The sequence below is a fragment of the Phoenix dactylifera genome, chromosome 14 (genome assembly GCF_051530095.1).
Source record: "Phoenix dactylifera cultivar Ajwa chromosome 14, Ajwa_hap1_PhDact_Kaust_v1.1, whole genome shotgun sequence".
Taxonomy (NCBI): domain Eukaryota; kingdom Viridiplantae; phylum Streptophyta; class Magnoliopsida; order Arecales; family Arecaceae; genus Phoenix; species Phoenix dactylifera.
The window spans coordinates 22,562,637-22,583,067 of record NC_143203.1 but is presented as its reverse complement, the minus strand read 5'-3'; the positions used below and the strand labels follow the sequence as shown (position 1 = coordinate 22,583,067).

The 20,431-nt window shown below is 37.0% G+C and overlaps 1 protein-coding gene across 2 annotated transcripts; it reads right to left on the bottom strand.

Annotated features, from left to right (window-relative positions):
* Positions 1-404: 404 nt before the first annotated feature.
* Positions 405-19,434, bottom strand: LOC103705090 (mitochondrial Rho GTPase 1-like). Of its 2 annotated transcripts, none has more exons than XM_008788693.6 (14): positions 19,020-19,434; positions 18,810-18,942; positions 18,561-18,707; positions 17,966-18,142; positions 17,583-17,834; positions 16,897-16,965; positions 14,449-14,504; positions 13,875-13,956; positions 11,026-11,237; positions 10,815-10,884; positions 8,146-8,258; positions 5,021-5,171; positions 3,965-4,151; positions 405-818 (listed from the first exon to the last, which is right to left on the bottom strand). In XM_008788693.6, exons 1-14 carry the CDS (start codon positions 19,226-19,228, stop codon positions 745-747), a joined length of 1,932 nt encoding a protein of 643 aa, XP_008786915.1. In that variant the 5' UTR covers positions 19,229-19,434; the 3' UTR covers positions 405-744. The 2 variants fall into 2 exon arrangements, with proteins under 2 accessions (XP_008786915.1, XP_008786917.1); XM_008788695.6 differs by having other exon boundaries at positions 17,583-17,807.
* Between the last annotated feature and the right edge of the window lie 997 nt (positions 19,435-20,431).

Below are 20,431 nucleotides of genomic sequence, written 5' to 3'. Positions count from 1 at the left end.
ATCATTAGTTGTTAAACTAGAACTGAAATAGCGCCAACAGTCGAGCGGTGGAAACATGCTAGTCCCAGGCAGCCGTCTGCGGTTTAATAGATAAGAGACGGTTTGAGTCCGCTAATTGCGGAGGAGGTTATCATAAGCCATGTCCAAGGGAAATGTTTCAACTTCCAAATGTAGGATCGAATATAAATGCCACAGGGTAACGATGATATAGCTCCATGCGTAATAAAAAAGGCTCTCATCCCTAGCACATAAGACATGCTATTATGGAAATCAGAGACAAGAAAACCAGCTCCCCAAAAATCAAGGTATCCCAACAAAACTGAATAGATACAAGAATAAACGGGAAAAAAAAGAGCTAGCACATGAAACATGGTATATGGAAGTCAAGAGGCATGAACACCAACTTCTCAAAATCGAGATACCTGAATAAAACTGAATAGTTATGAGAATTAACAAAAAAAAAAAGCCTGCAGTGTAGAGGTAACCCTTATGCACCCAAAAAAAAAACTAAAAAGCTTTCCATCATAAAAGGCTCAAAGCAACAGCATTTAACATTTCAAAAACTGATCTAGGAAGCCAACAACTTGAGGCAGCAAGAACTTTGCTCAGGCCTTGATGGAAGCTAGTGACAACTGTACATCTTAAAAGAACTAAAGGATGACGGAGGATAGTTCCAAAAAATAGCAACCCTAGAACTGCTGCTGCTGTTTTTGCCAAGCTGGTTTGAGGCACCAACGGAGATCCTCAGGTTGATGTATTCTTCCTAGCTGCATAAACCCTGTAAGCAGCCAGTCCCACAACTGCCACAGCAGCTCCAACTGCAACGGCAAACCACCAACAAAATTTCAATAGAGGTAGCATCCAGAAAAGAAAATAAGTACAACTAGAGAAGAAAGCCCTCACAAAAAGAAAAATGGCAACAGAATACAAACTGCTTTATTGGAGACATCAATCAGCTGATAAATTAAATTATAAGGAGGTTCAACTTTTTAAATGGTAAATAAATTTACTTTTTCCTCACGGAAACTACCAACTATTGGTAACAAGTAGACATGAAAAGGAGACTGTTTCTTAATTCTACATATGAATGATTATCACTGCTATGTAAACATGGGACTAGGCATGGTTTATTGACATCAAGAAACAGGTCTCTAATCCTATCTGATTCACATAGGATAATGGCTTAGTTTTATCATTCCTTCTTATTATCAAAATCTCCTAATCTCAAACCACTTTAGCATGCTAAAAATCCCATAGATGGTGGCCAGCATACCACAGGAAAGTTAATCTTCACCAGAGATACCTAGCTCTCATATGCTTACATTCAGTCTCGTATTCAATGTCAAGGGATGACAAATCAAAGTTCTAGAAATGAGAAAGAGGAAAACATGTTTTTAAATTATAAACTAATTCATAAGTGGATATTGATCACAGCTTCCCATTGCATGTGATAAGATCTAATGGAATAATTTGTACAGATAACTGTAGATATATATGGTGAAGAAACTCAGAAATTTCCAACAAAACACATCCCCCCCCCCAAAAAAAAAAAAAAGACTCTGCAGTACTTGTCACTTTCAATCATGGAGTCAGCATCTTGGGAGGTAAAGAGATAGACTCTTTTAATATAATAAGGCCCTGTTTGGTGTAGCAGTTGGAGAGCCAAAAGCTCTTTTGGATGATTTCAAAGTTTTTGGTAAAAATTTTGGAACAACTTTCTACCCCCTCCAAAAACTTAAAAAAAAGTCTACTAGGGGAGGCTTCAATTTGGAGCTCTTAGGCAAAAGCTCTAATTGAAAAAACCTGAGAAGCTGTTTCCATTTCAGTGAAGATTCTACAGAAACAGAGATTAATCTTTTATGATATGATATGATATAATATAATATAATATAAAGTTATAATAATATAATATTATTAATTATTATAACATTTTGCATCGTAATACAAAAAGAAACATAAATATGTTTGACGAGCGATTTACAAGAAATATATAGAAAACAAAACAAGGTTTGAAATACCCATACCAATATGGTACAAACAGGTACAGCATAGTACCATGTTCAGACATGGTGTGCCAATTGATGCTAATATAGCATTAGGAAGTTATATACCATATGTTTGTATGGACTAGTACTAAGGGGTTTGCTAGTATCGATACCCTGCTAGTACGGCCAGTATGCACCAATATTTAAATCCCGTGAACAAACTCTAATGATCAACAAAACTAGTAACAAGAACCATACTGACACATTACTAGTCTGAAATGGTACGATCGGTGTGGTAAGGGATGCATCATGAACAACAGGCCCCCAACACTTTTTCTCACTCTCAACCACGAAATCGCCCAATTCTCGGTACAACATCGATTTGGTATGGTACGACCAGGTACAATGAAGTACACATCCCGTATAACAAGCTTCCAATACTTCTTCTCACTCCCAGCCACGGTACCACATGAAACCAGGCAGCATGATATGCTGAACCGGCCAATTCAGCACGTCCCATATTGATCCGGACCCTGACCGATACGGCGGAATCGTGGAAACCGGTACATGGCCCGTAGATGCCGAACCTAGCCGGAGCCGGGGAAGAAGAAGAGAAGGAGAGAGCGAGCGGGGGAGGGAGAAGGAGAGGCCTCCGCCGCCCGCGGAGGACTGCAGGGGGCCGACGGAGGCCGAGGGGGGCCGGCGGAGCCCGCAAGCGCGCGGCGGAAGCCAAGAACGTGTCCCTTGTTTTAAAAGAAATAGGGGACACGGCCGTGGCCTTGGCCTCCGCCGCGCCCCCGCGGGCTCCCCCCCCCCCCCCAAACACTGCATGCTCCCCCGCCCCTCCGTGGGCGATAGAGGACTCTCCTCCCTCCCTCCCCCACTCGCTCTCTCCTTCTCTTCTTCTCCGGCTCCAATTGGGCGCACCCGCTTCCGCGGAAAGGAGCTGGCCGGTCTGGTACCGGTTTAAACCGGTCCAAACCGAAACCGTACCGGTCCAGTAGGCGACCGGTACGCCCACTAGTACCGGTATGACATACCTTGCCAGGACCAGTACAAACCAATTTAGATTATATACCAAACCATCAGTACCTTACTTGTACAGTACGGTCAATACAGGATGTTATGGGTCAGTAACCTTGGTCTAGATTTTTTATTAATTCAAAAGGTTGATTGGCATTTATCTAGTCGACAAAGACTAATGAGTTTAGGCGGTGAAGTATGGCCAACTACTATAGAGGAAATTGTTTTCCATTACATGCAGCAAAAGATCAAGATGGACATGAAGGATACATGGAAATGGATATAAAGAGTAAACGTATAAAACACAAAATAATTGCTATTTATAGCATAACGAGTTGTTTACATTTTCAGGTATTTCATCAATTTGGGAATGAAATTAACTGATAATGAATCCAGTTCTAAAAGGAGCCACTATTAAGGACCATATGAAACATCATACATATTTATAACACCAGAAGAAATCAACCAACGATGACTATAAATTTATATCCTGAACAAATAAACTTATATCCTGAACAGATAAATTTATATTAGAAAAGAATTCCAAAAGAATAAACAATCATCTGCCAAATGTAAAATTTCCTTCAGTACAAGGAACCAGATGTGGGACAGAAACTTGGGCAGCAAATGTGGCATTACCTTTTCGGGGACACGACATCAACTGGGCCCTACAGAAAATTCCTAGGTTTCATGGAAGCGATAATAATATTGTTTTGTTCAGGGTCCAAAAATTTCTGTCACATAAATCGTCAAGTCACATGAATTCTATGGCTAACTTATTAATAAGTTAGGCATCTGAAGAATATAACTAATACCAACAGATCTATCACCAATTTTTTGTCCTGATATAACACACTCAGAGAATTTTAGTAGATGTGATTGTGCATAACCAAACGTTACCATGCAAAATGAATATTTCCTAGCCATGGTAGGCGTTGCCATGAAGAAAACAATACCTGAAACAAACATGAGGGAACGATTCACAAGCCGGCGATAGTGCTTGCGGTTTCTTCCAGCTTCAGTTTCAGGAATGCTCAGATGAGGATGCTGTGCAGCAGTAACTATCCTAAGGAATACATTATTGAAATCTCTTAACTTTATGCTGATAGGTATAGGTGTCTCTATTCCCATGTCCTGGCTTACCTGAAGCAAAATAAGTGAAAAAAAGTGTCTTTAGCAGATCAACAAAATGCACATACCCCAGAACGCAAGACAATTGGTCACTTACTAAAGGTGCACAATTAAGTAAACAGACAACAGTAAGATCAGTGAGATATACCAACATGAGAGCTTCCAGTGCACAATTCAAAAGTTAATAGAAAAAAAAAGTTGGAACAAAAATGAAGCATATTAAATGTTAGTAACAATCAATGATATCAAAATCACAACCATGTGCATGGTCATGTGGTGGATATACAAATAATCCCTTAGTCTGTATAATATAAGGCAAACATTCTACAGGTCATGGAATGCCGTACTGGCCCGTACCGGCCGGTACGGGCCGGTACGTACCGGTCCGGCCGTGGACCGGTACCGGAACGGATAAAAAACCGGTATTTTCCGGTTTTTTATCCGAACCGGCCGGTACGGGTGCGTACCGGCCGGTTCGGGCCCGTACCGGCCGGTTCGGGCCCGTACCGGCCGGTTCGGAGCCCGTACCGGCCGATACTGGCCTCGTACGATTTTTTTTTTTTTTAGAACCACAGCGCCGCGCGCTGTGGTTTTTGAAACCACCGCGTACCGGCCGGTACGGGACCGGTACCAGCCGGTACGTAACAGACCGGACCGGTACCGTACCGGTTCGATCGGCCACCGGTACGCCGACCGGTACCGGTACGGCGGACCTTGCTACAGGTAATATTTTAATACTAGTTTAACAACAACACACTATGGCCTTGAGAATAAATATGGATAAAGTTGTGATTTTCCACATAAGAAGGTGGAATAAGAACAAGATTTCAAGATATAGTCACAAATTACAAATGTCAAAGGCAGCAAGAAACATAACATACCCTTGTCGAATCCTGTATGGCCAGGGGATATGGATCAAGATCATCCTTAGCAGAAACAATAAGGCAAGGAACCTCAAAGCCGGTATTTTCTCCATGACTAGCAACTTGCACAAGCAAATCTTTGGCTTTCCTCCATGAGATCTCATCCGAACTGCAGAAACAAAAAAACATACATCATAAGCATGCCTTGCTACAAATGGAATCGCAAGAAATAGAATGATTCAATAATTACTAGAAAAGAAATAACTGGGAATTTAATGTTGAAAACCTAGGTCTCGAGGCAAAAATGATACCTTAATATTAGTTTAAGCATGCAGAAATTAAGTCAGGGCATATGTTGACAATAACAGCAATATATGCCACATGATGTAGCAAGAGAACTCTCTGAAGTTTTTGAACCATACAGGCATGAAATGGGCAACAAGAAATACTTATTGTAGAATATATAATAGTCTGTAGCGGTGACTCAGTGTCCCAAACTTTTGTTTTAGTGATCCCTCGACAAGAAATAAATCCAGCATAAGATTGGTCGCTCATATACAGTCAAACAGTGCATGCACACACATGAAAACATGAAGGTACACCCAGACAAGCTTGCAAACTTCCTGAGAAGTAATCACTTCTGTCTTCTCCTCGATGAAGTGACAATCTTCTTCATTGTGAATACTTCTCCAATGAACAATGGGATATATTTGCAATACATACAGCTTGATTATTACAATGCAAACTCCAGTGATTTTTTAACCATGACCTTTAACTCTGCTAGAAGTGATTAAACATGAACAGCTCCCACAATAAGTTGCCATCGCAAGATATTTGGATTCTACAGTCTACATTAAAATTAATTGAACGCTATTTCTTGCTTCTTGATAATACCAACCATAGTTCTCTATCAATAAAGAGCTGAATTTGCATCAGGAAATACCTCGACACGATGATTTTGCCATATAATGTGCCTTGAAATGGAGCTTTCTTTCAATACAGAGGATATGCATCATTTCATCAATATATTCTTGCATGGCAAGGCCACCTTTGGACATCGTAAAGTAAAAATGAAGTGCTCATATAAAAAGATGTCACATAGATCATATCCATATCCATTTAAAAAACAAGAAAGAAATGGTGGTAACTGAGTAAGGTTTACTGGCAACCTCAAACATTTAGGAAGGAATCTCAATAAAGAGGTTAGAGTAAAAATATGAAGAGATCGGCCTTATGAAATACTTCAGGACGAAGTGGAACCTTAAAGTCCTCATAGTTAACAGTCCACTACTTATCAAATTGAGTTTTGCTTTGGTTTAGAAAAATGGGTTTCAGTTTCAGTATCTTAGGTTGTTTAAGTTGAAATTGTAAACTAAGGAACAACTAAAATTAAGAACAAAGGAATAAGAAATAAAAATAAATTTACTCAAGAAAAACAGATATAACTAAAACAATAATAATATATCATTTGGGACCTTAAGATGTATAATTTAGCAGTAGTGAACTAGGACAATCATATAAAGTAATCCGTAAACTATAATGTCAAAGACAATCATGTTTAGACTGAAATCTATCATTTCACTTTGGATGGCCATTGAACATATTAAAATCTAGATGCCCATAACATCTGAAGTTAGAGTGGAGAAAGCAACACAAAAAAATTCACTCATAAATCTCTTTGGGCATTGCAATGCTTCCAAGTTTTTCAAAAAATTGCAAAATTGTATGTTTAATCTAGATAAAATACTTCATTTGAAAAATGAAGAAAAGGCAAAAATATGGCATAAAAAGGTCATGAATACAATGTTTTTGGCCATATAAGTTAGTTCCGGCTGAAACTCCAAAACCAACTCCAAGTTGGCCACAACCTCAATCTATGCTACATAAGACTGATGGCTTCAACTTATCATCAATAAGTTGTTGCCTAGTAAACCTACAGCAAGGTTGTCCTTAAAAATATGAAGGCGTACAAAAATGAGAGAAAACATGAGAAATAATGAAACATGTTTATGGATTCATGAAGAGTGTTTTAAAAGAATAATGGTGGTGGAAGAGAGAAGCAGAGATAAGAAAAGAAAGGGAAATTCCCAACCTAACAGGCCGAAATATGATGACTCTAATCTAGTTAAAGTAACCAGCTGACAAGTTTTGCTTATTATAGTGGCTTTTGACCAGCAACCTGTTAAACCATGTAAATAGATCCAAAACCAATCCAGTAGAGCCCAATTCCCAACAATAGAAAAGAAAAAGGAAAAAAGAAAAAAAATATCATTACTTAGTAGCTCGTCATCATGTGAAATGGCATAAAGCAATCCATTCCCATGCACAAAAATAGTCTGCCCAGAAGCAATCTATAACAACCCAGGATCTCACCCAAAAAGACTAGCCAGAAGGTGTTGTTTAGATTCTTAACCCTATATAAGTATCCAAAATCTACCCAAGTATAGCCGATGAAAGACTAAACATATACTCGCACAGGATCTCACATACTCTCCCAGTTCAAGCCCCAACGATCTTACCAAGCTAAGGGACTAAATCCATTCATATCTGATCACAAATATTATAAATCTAGTCACAAAAACCACAATCAGCTCATAGTCAATCCAAATAAACCTGCGTTGTATTGTCTCATAATCCATATGGACCATGAACTAGATCCAATCTGATATCATTGTAACAATCCAGGACCTCACCCAAAAAGGCTAGTCGAAAGGTATTGTATGAGTTCCTTGTCCCTGTATAAGTGTCCCAAATCTACCCAGTGCATGGCCAATATAGGACTAAACACACGCCCACACAAATCCTTACACAATCATTATAGATGAACGGATACCCATTAACAGCCACGGAATGACCACCTAGGCATGCATTATTTGACTAACGATGGAAAAAACAAACGAGATGAGTGGGAACTTAATTATGAGAGTAGATTGGTTTATTATTCTCTATATCTTTCTAAATCATCCAAAGGGGAACCTTTGTTGCAAGCTTAAAATTGGGACAAATCTAATACTGTCTAATCAGAAACCAGTATTGCAAACACTTACATAGCACAAGCTCGCCACTTTAGAGTTAATATATGGAAATTAGTCAATCAAACATACCACATGAAAAACATACAGTAAGATGGGCAGGTTTAGTACCTGTCATGAACAAATACAGCTATGTCACAAGCTGCTAAGGACTCCTTATTAGACAGCACCATTTTGACTTCATCTTCTGGTACCTCCCGCATTACTAGTGTCTTTTTTATTCCCTTAAAAATGATACCATATCATGTAATTAGATAGAGAACAGAACAAAAACTCCCCTACTGCAGTGGAATGACATGCAAGGACTCTTTAATGCAACCATTATATTACAATGTATTCCATATGCTATTCTTTATGCGGTGAAAAAGATTCAGTCATGGACTTCAAGCATCTCACTACCAGAAACCATATCATCATATAACATATCAAACAGCAACTCCAAGGGCAGGATCAAGTAAACAGATCATATGGGCTATTAAAGTTTTCGTGTACATACAAAGAAAACTGGCTTCATGGGCTCCATCTGCATGAATAGTAAGACAATAGAATGCTGAAAACCAGGAAGAATTAAGCTAGTGATATCATCTCTAACGTAGACCAAAGTCAACTAGTGATAGTCAAAACCTCTTAACAGTTTAAACAGTTAATCTACATAGGAAACTCATCTACAGTTCTAAACTAACAATACATTCTAAGTCACCTATAGCATTTAAATTGACATTACTAGAATGCACTAATATGTATCTTTACTCATAAATACACATCAAATATAATGTAATTAATACAATAGAATATGCTAATCTTGAAAGTAAGATAATAAGAATTTGTGAAGTGCGTAGGCGCTAACATGCTCCATCCATCAAGGCAGAAAACTTAATCTTATGACTCAACAGATACTATAACAACATATGGAGATTTGCAGTGACATCATATTTAAAGCCATACAATTAACAAAACAGTTTAATATTTTAATTAAAAAAAATTGCATTAGCTTATCTAATATTTTAATATTAATATTTACAATAACTGTACAGAGAAATGAAATTAGTAACAAGTTATCTTGGATAATATTTCCAGCTACTGGGCTTGATAACATCAATCACAACTACTGTCCAAACCGAATTTTTCATGTTTTAAAGGAGCATCTGATTAAATTTTTTGAAACATATCTATATCTAAAAAGGTTTCAAGAAATCTAGTCCATTTTAAAATCCCTGAAGTCTTAATTTATTTTTTTATACCCATGATTATGAGTCCATTATTATGTAACCAAGGTAATTCAATCAAAAATAATGAAAACTTAGACTACAAATAAAAATTCAAAAAAAAATTTATGTGCAAACTATTGATTAAACCTACACAATGCTATGGATTATACCTTATGTATACAGTGTATGCTTCAATATGATGAGAAATTCAGATACAGGATGTGCAGAGGTTACAAGGTTTTTTCCATAGGACACTATCGCCGAATGTACATAGCAACATGTTGGACAAACACATAACCAAAAGAACATTGGACACCTCCCACGGTATGCAATTCATATTAAAAAACAAACTTTGTACTCGATGCATTATATCAGATCTGTTCATACAATACAAACATAATTTTTAACCTTTGTGCAAGCCATCATTGCACTGGCTTAAAAGCCAAGAGGTTTACCCAATTTTCTTTGATAAGCATATAACAGAAAGCAGGTAAAGTACATATAAGTGTGGTGGCAGTGCAAATGTATGCTCAGGTCAAGAAAGAAGTAAACTAATGTGCCATTTTCAGTATGCATCCTTATGCAAAAAGCTAATGGTTAATGAGATTATAAGTATCTTGGAATATTACAGGACAAAATTATGGCATATGAAAAACAAAGTATAATATGAAATGGAGTAGCTAAACAAGATGCTAATCTATGATTCTTGAAACAGAGAGCATATTGGAAGAATGGTTCCAATTTTGAAACCAGGTTGGATTGAAAATATCTTCTATCTAGGAAAGGCCCCAAATAGTTAAGCACTTGACCTAACCTACTCTCATCAGTGAGGAAGAATCCATGATAAATGTTGGAAAACTAAGAGCAAGTTTATCTCCATTTCATGGCAGTTTCCAATGCAGTTTCAATAATTACTATTTTGTGTTGGTACTAATAATAAGATCTCAGCGGGCTTGGTACTGAGATATCTCACACTACTACGTGTTTTACAATATCACCGACAAATAAATCATATTTGTAGAATAATATATGTTTTATTTAAATAGAAATTTTTCTATGTTTCCTCAGTTTTTTTAAAAAATTTCCTTTATTTTTAGTGATTTTAAAATATTTTTTAGATTTATTTTTTATACTTTCAGATTTAACGCATATAATCATTTGGGCTTGTGCTTAAAGACAAATACCAAAATCACTTCTGAAAAAAGATAAGCATATGTCTTCGACAACAGTTCTAAATGGTTATGCAATGCATCATGCATAAGAATTATCTGTCTGCAATATGAAAATGCAAGAATAGAAGTGGCCTCAGCAATTTAATATGTGGGGTTAGAAATATACACATAAAAATTAGCATATCTGTGATGGTATCATAACCATTTTAGAGCACCATCCAAAAAAAACTGTTCTTGTAAATTTGATGTTCAAGAATTAAGTTACTCAAATATAGAGCATGAGTTATGTAACATGTTTGGGCGGAGGGAAAAGAGAAATAAGGTTGGTTGAGAAGTTGCAGGTGACATGTCTACGATAATTTGGGGAAATATCAATGCTTCTGCACCAAGTCATACTTACTCCTGGCAGTTCTACAATATTTGCCGCAAAGCGCTCGCTGGTTGTTGGTGTGTCCTTCTCAGGGAATGTTCTAAACATAAAAAGTAGAAGTCATAAGCAATTACAGAATAGACAAATGCCTGAATAGATAGAAGTTATTAAACTTGATATAATTTTTGAAGAGTACAAAATGAAGACAGATCAAACTAGAGAGAATCTGAAAGAAGCTTACCTCCCAACCAATGCATTTAACAATGCAGATTTTCCAGCATTTTTAGGACCAAAGACAAAGCATTGAATAACATTCCTCTGGGATTGTTGCCGTTTACGGTCTAATCTCCTTTTTCTGGTTATATGAAATGCTGAAGCAGCATCACCAGGGTATCCAATGTATATCAGATTCGCCAGACTACCTGCTGGGTCTAGAAGTGTCATGAGGGCCCACTGCAATTACAAGGATTTTAGTTAATAAACGAGCGACAGAACAGAAACTTTCAAAGATCAAGTTTTAATGGGAAAAATTTACCAGACAATAATAAGGTAAGCGTATAAACAAAATGAAAGCACTTTTATGGCATACAATACAACCATTAGCAGTACTAAGTACAGCTAAACTTCGATTAGGCTTATCATGTAGTTTAGCAGCGCCAGAAACAAATGAAACTATAAATTAATAAAAAAACAGAAACCACTTTACCCTCTGACTGTATTAAATCTATTTATATATGGTTCCAGGCATTTAAAAGTTTAATTAAGTAGAAATATTCATGCCTGTGATTACAGATATAAGTTTGATTACCATACAGCATCTTGACAATATTTAAATTAAAATTTGCCAAACAGATTAAAAAAATGAATATACAGTAAACAATACATAGTTAATTCAAGGTCCAGGATAAAAGATTTGGAAGTCAAATGAAGCACAGTAAGACATTTAGCTGAAAGTCCACACCAAGGGTCCAAATCTCAGTACCAGGCCTCATCTCAGTTGCTCCTGATACAGTACAGAATCGGGATGGGACAATACTGTTGGAACAGACTGAAACTTATTAACAGCAAGGAAACAAATTAAAAAAAATGTTTCACAGACCATCCCAACTGTCCCCATGCATCCTAAGAGTTGGGATGAAACTGGGATAGTGGGGACATCTTGATTCAAGAGGGACCAGTGTCTTGCATCCATCCCAAGTATTGCTATCTTCCTGGAACAGTACGCTACTGGCAGGATGCGTCGGTTCCATAGGGACATGAATCCGTAGTCCAAACAAAAAGAGTTTCACCCTTGACCAAGACCAATCCAAAGATACAATGGGCCTTAGACATTCACTTGAAAATGGTTTATAATGCATAAAGAATGGTACACATGGGTAATTTCTCTGTCCTCTTTGAACATATTCAAATTCCCAAAAGTTCCTCTTAAAGCTTAAACCTAGATGGCTTATAATGTGATAATAATTGTACATATAGGTAGTTTCTCGGTCCTCTCTCAACTTATATGAATTCCCAAAGTTTTTCCTAAACATTTAACCTAGATTTTAAAAGTCCAGAAAATTCAGAAGCACTTGGACAATTGGTTCCAAAAAATAAAGAAGTAACTTGCTGACATGGTTTTGGCTATTCTACAACTCAAGTTATAGAGCAAAGGTCGGCGGAACCGGTACCGGGCACCGTACGGGTTCTCCGGTGGCACGAGTCCATGCCAGGCCGTACCAATGGAGGAGACGGCACACAAACCGTGGGAGAGAGAAAAAAAGAGAGAGAGAGAGAAGGGGGAGAGAGGGAGAGAGAGAGAGGAGGAGGTTTCTTTTTCGTTGCCGGAACCATATCAGTGAGCCACTGGTACGGCTCGGGACGGCCGGAACCGCTTGGTTCGGGATGGTTCCGCCAACTTTGTTATAGACATTTAAGTTGCCCTGTGTTACATTGTCAAAAAACAAAAATAAAAGATGTTTATACTCTAAATTATAGAAATCATTTTCTAACTATTTCATTGAAAATATATAATATTTTATTATTTCATCAGGAAAACACTGAAAGGATAAACCAAATATCCCAAAGACACGAATATATTTTTGATGCCTAAATGCCTAATTTATTTTCTTGACTTACTTTATTTACCTTTTCTGATTTTTTGTAGGTCATGATTGGCTCAGCCAATAGCCATAAGAGAAACTGAAGCTAAGTTTTCAAGCCTCGGATGGAAAAACTCAATAAGAATGAAGCTATTGGAGAAAGAATGGGCATATGTGGTAGTAAAAGAGCTTCCAAGCTTCCAGTATGTAACATGAATATGATGTGCTGAATGCAGTACCAGAACATTACCAGCATATGAAACACAAATATATTCAATGTTAATGTGGACCTACAGCCAGATTATGTGTTATGTGCTACATATTTATTTAATATATTTGTCCTGTCAAAGACACATTAAATAAATATGGTACTAAAGATACATTAAATCAATGAAACAAAGTTGAATCTGAACGGACATCAAGCGATATGACTAGTATGATCAAACACAGTAGATGCTTCCTTTTGTGACAAGTCAAAGCATCATTACAAATGCATACCTTTCCTACATACTAATTTATCAGCTAGTCTGAAAGTCCATAAAAACATCTAAAGGTTTGTTAAAAAGAAGGATTCATCTGGGATTGTGATAATTCAAAACATTCCATTTTTTACTAAGCTGGAGAGTTAACACTTTATTTAGAACAATGCATATTAATTAACACATAAAGCACTCAACCGCCAAACTTGCTGAGTAGAAGAGCATAAAGAAAATGCATAAACTAAACCACCAGACATACAAGAAGTACCATGCTTTTTCATAGTTTTCACAGTAGATTACAGCTTATTTTTTAGAAGATTTTCACTGGATTTGCAAAAAAGCTGCATCAATTAACAAAAAATCTATTAAAAAGACAAATGTTCGGGATTTCAAGCTTATCATAAAACCAGTAAAAAATTACATCACCACGACAGGAACTATGGAAGAATGAAACAAAAACTGACGTTCAACTTAGGCTATAAAGACATTTTACGTGCATTATAATGTCAATGGTAATCAATGGTGAGCACCTCAGAAAGAAATCCTTCAAGTGACAATCCTCCTAGCACGTTCTTTTCTGCAGCATCCTTGTAAGGAGCTTCAGACCAAGGGCTGTAGCAGAGAAAATTGTAAGAAAACAACAATCAAGGATACATAGAGTTGGATAACTAAAATCAAGAATATATAGAGTTGGTTAAAAATTATACATGCCAACAGTCACTTCAAACAGTAAACCAGATTTTTTTCACGATTTTAAAGCCAATATGTTTCAACTGACTTCTAAGTATAGCAATTTTTACACCAATTACTGCTGCGGTCATCAATTGTATGAATAGATCATAACAAATGGAAAAACAAGTTGCTTCTATATGAGAAGTTCCTACAACCATAAATACAAGGTGCAAGATAATTAGCAGCAAATACACCCTGCAATGTGGCTTCTTCTAGTCAAATATTAACGAACTGTTAGGTAATGAATGCTTGTAGACAGTGACTTGCTTACAGTAAACAATGAAAGCAGTCCTTACAAAGCAAAAGGAATAATAATAATAAATTAGCTTCTATTTCTTCTTTTTTTTGAGAGAGAGAGAGAACAATATTTACCTCTCTGGTGCAGTTGAAAACAGATCATCAAGTTCAGCAGGTTGCAGAGCCCCATCCTGTTAGCAAAAAATACAAGCAACCAGAACAGGAAACTATTAGGCACAGCATAAAAGGCCCATGGACTTCTGCAGCTTAGTAAGATCAGATTAACCCCCCCCCCCCCAACCTCCACCAAAAGAGACAGGCATGCATATGCACAAATACTAAAACAACAAAACAAGCAAGGGATTGCTAAAATCCAACCTTAATGAGAAATGCAACTGTTAAGCATAAGAAAGACAAAAAGTTCTTGAAAAGCCAGAACCACACAAAGCGCTGAAATTATTGGCCCGTAAAAAAAAACTGCCATTTTTCAAGCTTTAATTTGAAACAATTATCTCAATTGATCTCTTCCAATTATTAATTTAAAAGAGGGCAAAAAAAATCAGGGCTTCTTATATACAGGAAACCAATAAACACGTGAGAATTTAGAGCTTCATGTTACTGCCTAGAGTGCAAATGTTCTTTGACAAGTGGTGGCCAGAAAGATCTTTATGGGTTGAAAAGATAAAACAGTCAAAGGTTCACAAAATTGTCAGTGAGAGGAGCAGCAGATGTTCAAGTTTCTTTCTTCCATTTGTAGATTTGGAATGTAATACAATTACCAAAAATAAATAACTTTTGAAACATTACAGAAGCAGTCAATTCAGCACTTTTGACAAAGCATAATGACAAGATTTATCCAAATCCTTTCCACGAATTGTGTAGGAAATAATTCATTAGAATTGGAAGATGGCATTACCTCACAGCAAATAAGCAACAGAGAAGGGTCGAAGCCTAGATGCAAAGCTGATGAGAAAAAAAGTTTATGTAGAAGATTGCTTATATAAGATATGATGGATATATAAACGGGTTCATGCAACTTGGAATATTAGAGGAATGGGAAAGGATTAGATGGAGAAGCTATCAAGATAAATATGTCAAGTCCAGAGTTTACCTTGGAGGTTTGTGTTAACTATTAAAGAAACCATGCAATTCTACAATATAATAGTTATCAAGTTAATTGCTAACAATTGAGAAAGTAAGTTTACTTGGTTGACTTCAGCAATTCACAAGTATGGCACAAGAAAAAAAAAACATATATGGTGGTCCATCAACCTCTAAAGGAACAGAAGCATACAACTGCAAGGAATCAATAACTATAAGATCTAGAAGAAGATCTCAATTGTCCTATTTTACTGCCAAGGGAGAAAATTAAAACATGATTACCTGACGTTTTGAATTATATCAATGATAAACTGATCGATGCTCCTCTAAAAGACCAACTTTCTGCCTAGACACTGTGATATCTAGACACTCACATCCACATGATCAGACACTTGGATACTTAATAAAGTTTTGTTGATCCAACAATCAATTTAATCCCCTATTTTGATGTTAGGAGTGAGTATTTATTCATTTTAGATCAAGTAGGTAGTGAAACAAGTTTGCAAAATATTAAGTTTGTAAAATATTATTTTTCTTATGTCCTTTATTCAATTGAGATATTTGAATAAGAAACATGTAAGTTGAAAGATCTTAACAAATAATATATTTTTAGTATCTCTTTTTAATGTTTAAACAAACAAATATGCAAAGGTGGACATGTGTATATATATATATATAATTTAGTTAAAATTATATGTTAATCTAAATATCCCAGTATCATCCTTCCTCCCTCTCATCGAGTCAGACACTTGAATACGCATCCAAATTCGATTCTCGTATCTGTGTCCATGCAAAACTACCTCGACAAATCTGAGGAATACTTCATCCTCATTCAAATGCAGAGGTTCTTGATCATGATCCACTAAATTGAAGTTATTCTTATTTTTTCAGATCCTGATAAGATAGGTGTTTTTTTATCATGCCTTCACTATCCAACTGACAAAAAGATACGAGCATGCACCTTTAAGATCGAGAACATGTGATTCATTTTGGTAATTTTTATGGAACAATAGAAGATTGGGGGTGCACCAATCAAACTGGCAGAATTTGATCAAGACAGGAAAAATAAATCTTGTTTATTGAAAATTATGGTATGAGTGCAGTGAACATAATTTGGGTCAGTCAAGCTAGAGTTATGGAAGCCATTTTCTAGGATACAAAGCCAAGAACATGATGAGGAAATTTCTCTAACATGAGAAACAAAGCATATTGCTACATGATTAAGTTGTAAAACACTATAGCTTTGACTTGTTAAGCAGATAACTACATCATTATCCGACAAATCAATATAGAACTGAAAGCATGCATATTTGCCAACAAAATTCTTTAAACTATGAGAGAAATTATGAAACTTTTGGTAAAATTTTTAAATTAAGCAGTAAATCATGTAACTTTTGGAGAAGGAGATAAATATCACAAGATAATTGAGCAGGGAGAAACTTTTGGTATTATCTAGGAAAGAGAAAGTAAAGCAAATCATACTTTGTCAATATCAAACATGAAGAAAATTCCTTTCAAGAACTCCACAGCTTCATTTGTCAGCTCCACACTCTACAAAAAGATACAAAATAGAAAATGAGCATCTGTCCCATGAAATCCTATGCACATTTATCAGTAATAAGAGCAACTATTTTCCTCCCTTCTTTTCAGGAATTTCAACAAGTAAGGCCAAAGATTCACCCCACAAGGGCCTGAGTATGATATTTGACCTTATTTCAGAATCAATGTTTTGTTTTCTATTTTAAAACTAGCATATTAAATCAATATGTATCTTTTTTAAACTATGCAAAAATATTCGAGAAGCATAGAATTTAAAATAAAAAAATTTAACCAGGAAAAAACTAACAGTTTCTCAAACTGACAATGCGTAATAACTTTTGAAAAGAAAGTAATATAACTCCAACTTGGCAGGTTGTAATGAAGTGAGTCCAATTGTATATATCTTATTTTATTCTAGAATTACTAATCATCATTGTCATCAAATAACTTGAAAATAAGCTGTCATGTCACCATTGCAAAGTACTAGCCTGGTTATTTTTACAAAGTAATTGTGCCTTCCCACAATGACCTATGTCACAACCTCAGTTTAAAATAATAAAATAATATTCAAACATGTGTTCTCAACTTAAATAAAAGTTTAACGGCACATTAATAATCAACAAGATTACCTGATCAGGGGCTCGTTTAAATGCTAATGGAAGGAGATCATCCCTAAGCTTAATATCATTGTCATATCCAAATTTTCTCAACACTGTCCATGTTGTTTCAAGACGGCCTTTTTCTATAAAAAGCGCATGAAGGAAGAGAAACCCAGTCAACGTAAGACCATGCTCATTAACCCCTTCAGGCATCTTCTCTTGCACAACTTTCTTGACACCCACAATTTCAATAGGCTGCAGAGGAGAGTTAAAACATCTAACCTGAACAAATATTACAAGCTATACATTTCAAAAGCGGACCAAGGGAGATATTCGGCAAGAAACAGTTAGCTGGTAAGTAGTCTATAATCCTAAAGAAGAACAACCAAATGCAAATCATGATGTAAACCAACCTGAAATTCATTCAACTCTGAATCACTGAGAGCTCCATCTCTATCATGGTCACAGAGAATGAATATCCGTTTCAAAGCCCTCACACATCGAGGCTTCAATGATTGCATCTCTTGATCAAAAAGTGGGGCAGTCGGATGAAGCACTGCCTTCTGAGCATAATAGAAAACCTCAGGAACCTGCAGAAAGACAGCCTCAGCATTCCAGGAACCTCGATCCACAGGCATGAGTTACAGAAGAAATCGGACCAAACATAACAAACAAAATCATTCACCAATTAAAGTATGATACCTCAACAAAACCACAAACAAAGATATCCTCTGATCAAAAACTGAGCAAGCATGACTGAAAAGAATTGCTTGATACTGAGCAAGAACTACTGAGAAGAATTGCAAACACTAATGTAGCAGATTGTCAACACAGCATAAGCGAGCATCTTTTGCTTAAGTGGGAACTGGCTACACATAAAGATTAATTCTCGACAAGGTATAAATCACAGAAAATAGCATTCCTGCTTGTAATACCACGTCCCTGATTACAGTTCAGGGGCAGACACGCCAAATAAACAAATAGAGACGATAAAGATGGGTGGTGCACCTGAATCTGCCGGAGGGCGGAGCATTCGATGCAAGTCTCGATCTCCCGAAACTGCTGCATGATCGGCGACATGATCTGCTCCAGGCTCATCTGCTGCTCGTCCCGCAGATCCAGCTTGCAGCCAACAACGATCACGGGCACCTTAACCTGCCCATCCAAATCAAGAACAAGAAGTCTATAATCTAGCAAGGTTCTTCTGAAAAGAAAACCAAAAAGGAGGCCACTTGATGCACAAGGGAGGCCAAGAACCTCAAGGCGGCGGAGCTCCGGGAGCCAGTAGGTGCTGAGGCGGTCAAGGGTGGAGGGTCGGTCGCAGGCGTAGGTGAGCACGATGGCGTCGGCCATCTGGCACTCGCTGATCAGCTTGGTCTTGTTCTCCGGGCTGCAAGATCGAGTTTCCAAGATCAAGAACCCAAAATCAGGTCACGAGACGGGAGGTAAGGGGATCGAGAAAGCGACCTGGAGGAGGTGTCGATGATGGTGATGGGGACGCGATCGGGGTAATAGTCGGCGGGGAGGCGGGTAGGAGGCATGACGTGGGGGACGTTCTCGGGGAAGGTCTCGGTGGCTACGGAGACGATGAGGCTGGACTTGCCGGTGCCAGGGTCGCCGATGACGACGACGCGGACGCTGGTGCGACCGCCGACGGTCGCGGGGTTGGTCGCCATGGAAGGAGGAGGAGAAGGGGGCGGCGATCGCCTGCGCCGCGGTGGAGGGGAGGGGAGGACGGTTTAAAGAGAGCGGGGCTCCGTCACCAGGGAATTACGCGGCGGTGGGTGCCCTAATTCGCGTGCTTGGGAAAGATGGAAGAAGGGGAGGAAGAAATGAGGAGGAGAGTGCGCGTTCCGTGGACCCAACTTTCGCACGTGCGATCATATAGTCCCAGAGTACGTTTGAATTATTCGTAAATATTGTAATTTCCGGTCGCAACTCGCACGTGCGGCTGGTTAAGTAGTTTTGCTGCTTGGAGGAGCATCGCATAGCATCGATGTGCTTTATTCTAATATATTAATTGATATTTTTTAGGTATTTTGCCGTATTTGAGTACATGTAGTGAAAAAGGAATAATCTAAATTATTGAATATAGTTATGGCACGAGAATGAGCGGTGTTAAATGCGATAGCATTAATTTTAGTTTATATTATATGGATATTTTGAATATTTTTATGCTGTTCAAAATATTCTGATCCTTCCGAAGACCTACTTTGACTGAAGATGAATTTTTAGTTAGGCATATAAACTATGCTTCCATGAAAATTATGTTCTTGGATGAAAGTATTGATATGTTTTTATATTGATAGGCTGATTTAAAATGATAACCCTTTTGCTTATCTTACTGCTATTGTTGATGATGAAGGTATAAAGATTCTTAAATTTTAAATTATGAATAAGATAAGTCAGAAAATTGGAAAAAAAATCGGCCAGAAGATGTTATTTAGGTTTGCGCATACTTTTTCCTAACATCCCCAACAAACTAGAGATTACAAAAAAAAAAAAAAAGCCCATATTACAATATTTTCTAATCCACATAAGCTGTGTGCATGATTTGTTTGATATTATTTTTAACAATTCAGCATCTTATAATAAAGACTAATCAAAAGATGTTATGTAAATTTTTTTGGCTAAGTACCTAAAGTCTTTCCAGTACACAACCAAGATAAAAATTCATAAATTGTAGATGAACTATATACATGCTTTTTTAAACTCTTAATATTCAATCAAATTAGTTTTTGATTCTCTATATTGAGGGAAGGAAAAAGCCATCATTTTTTCACATTATTTTATTAAAAAAATTCGAGCTTTCTAAAATTGGTAAAATATAATTTAAGATAAGCAGATTTTTTGAGAAGTATAAAAACTTACAAAGAACT

What these genes read in the sequence shown, in the direction of transcription:
- LOC103705090 (XM_008788693.6), bottom strand. Translation starts at nt 19,228, where the DNA reads ATGGCGACCAACCCCGCGACCGTCGGCGGTCGCACCAGCGTCCGCGTC. An exon ending in GCTGTATTTGTTCATGACAG is followed by an intron (nt 5,172 to 8,145) that starts GTACTAAACCTG and finishes TTGTTTCTGCAG; the next exon opens with TTCGGATGAGATCTCATGGA. An exon ending in CCATACAGGATTCGACAAGG is followed by an intron (nt 4,152 to 5,020) that starts GTATGTTATGTT and finishes ATTTTGCTTCAG; the next exon opens with GTAAGCCAGGACATGGGAAT.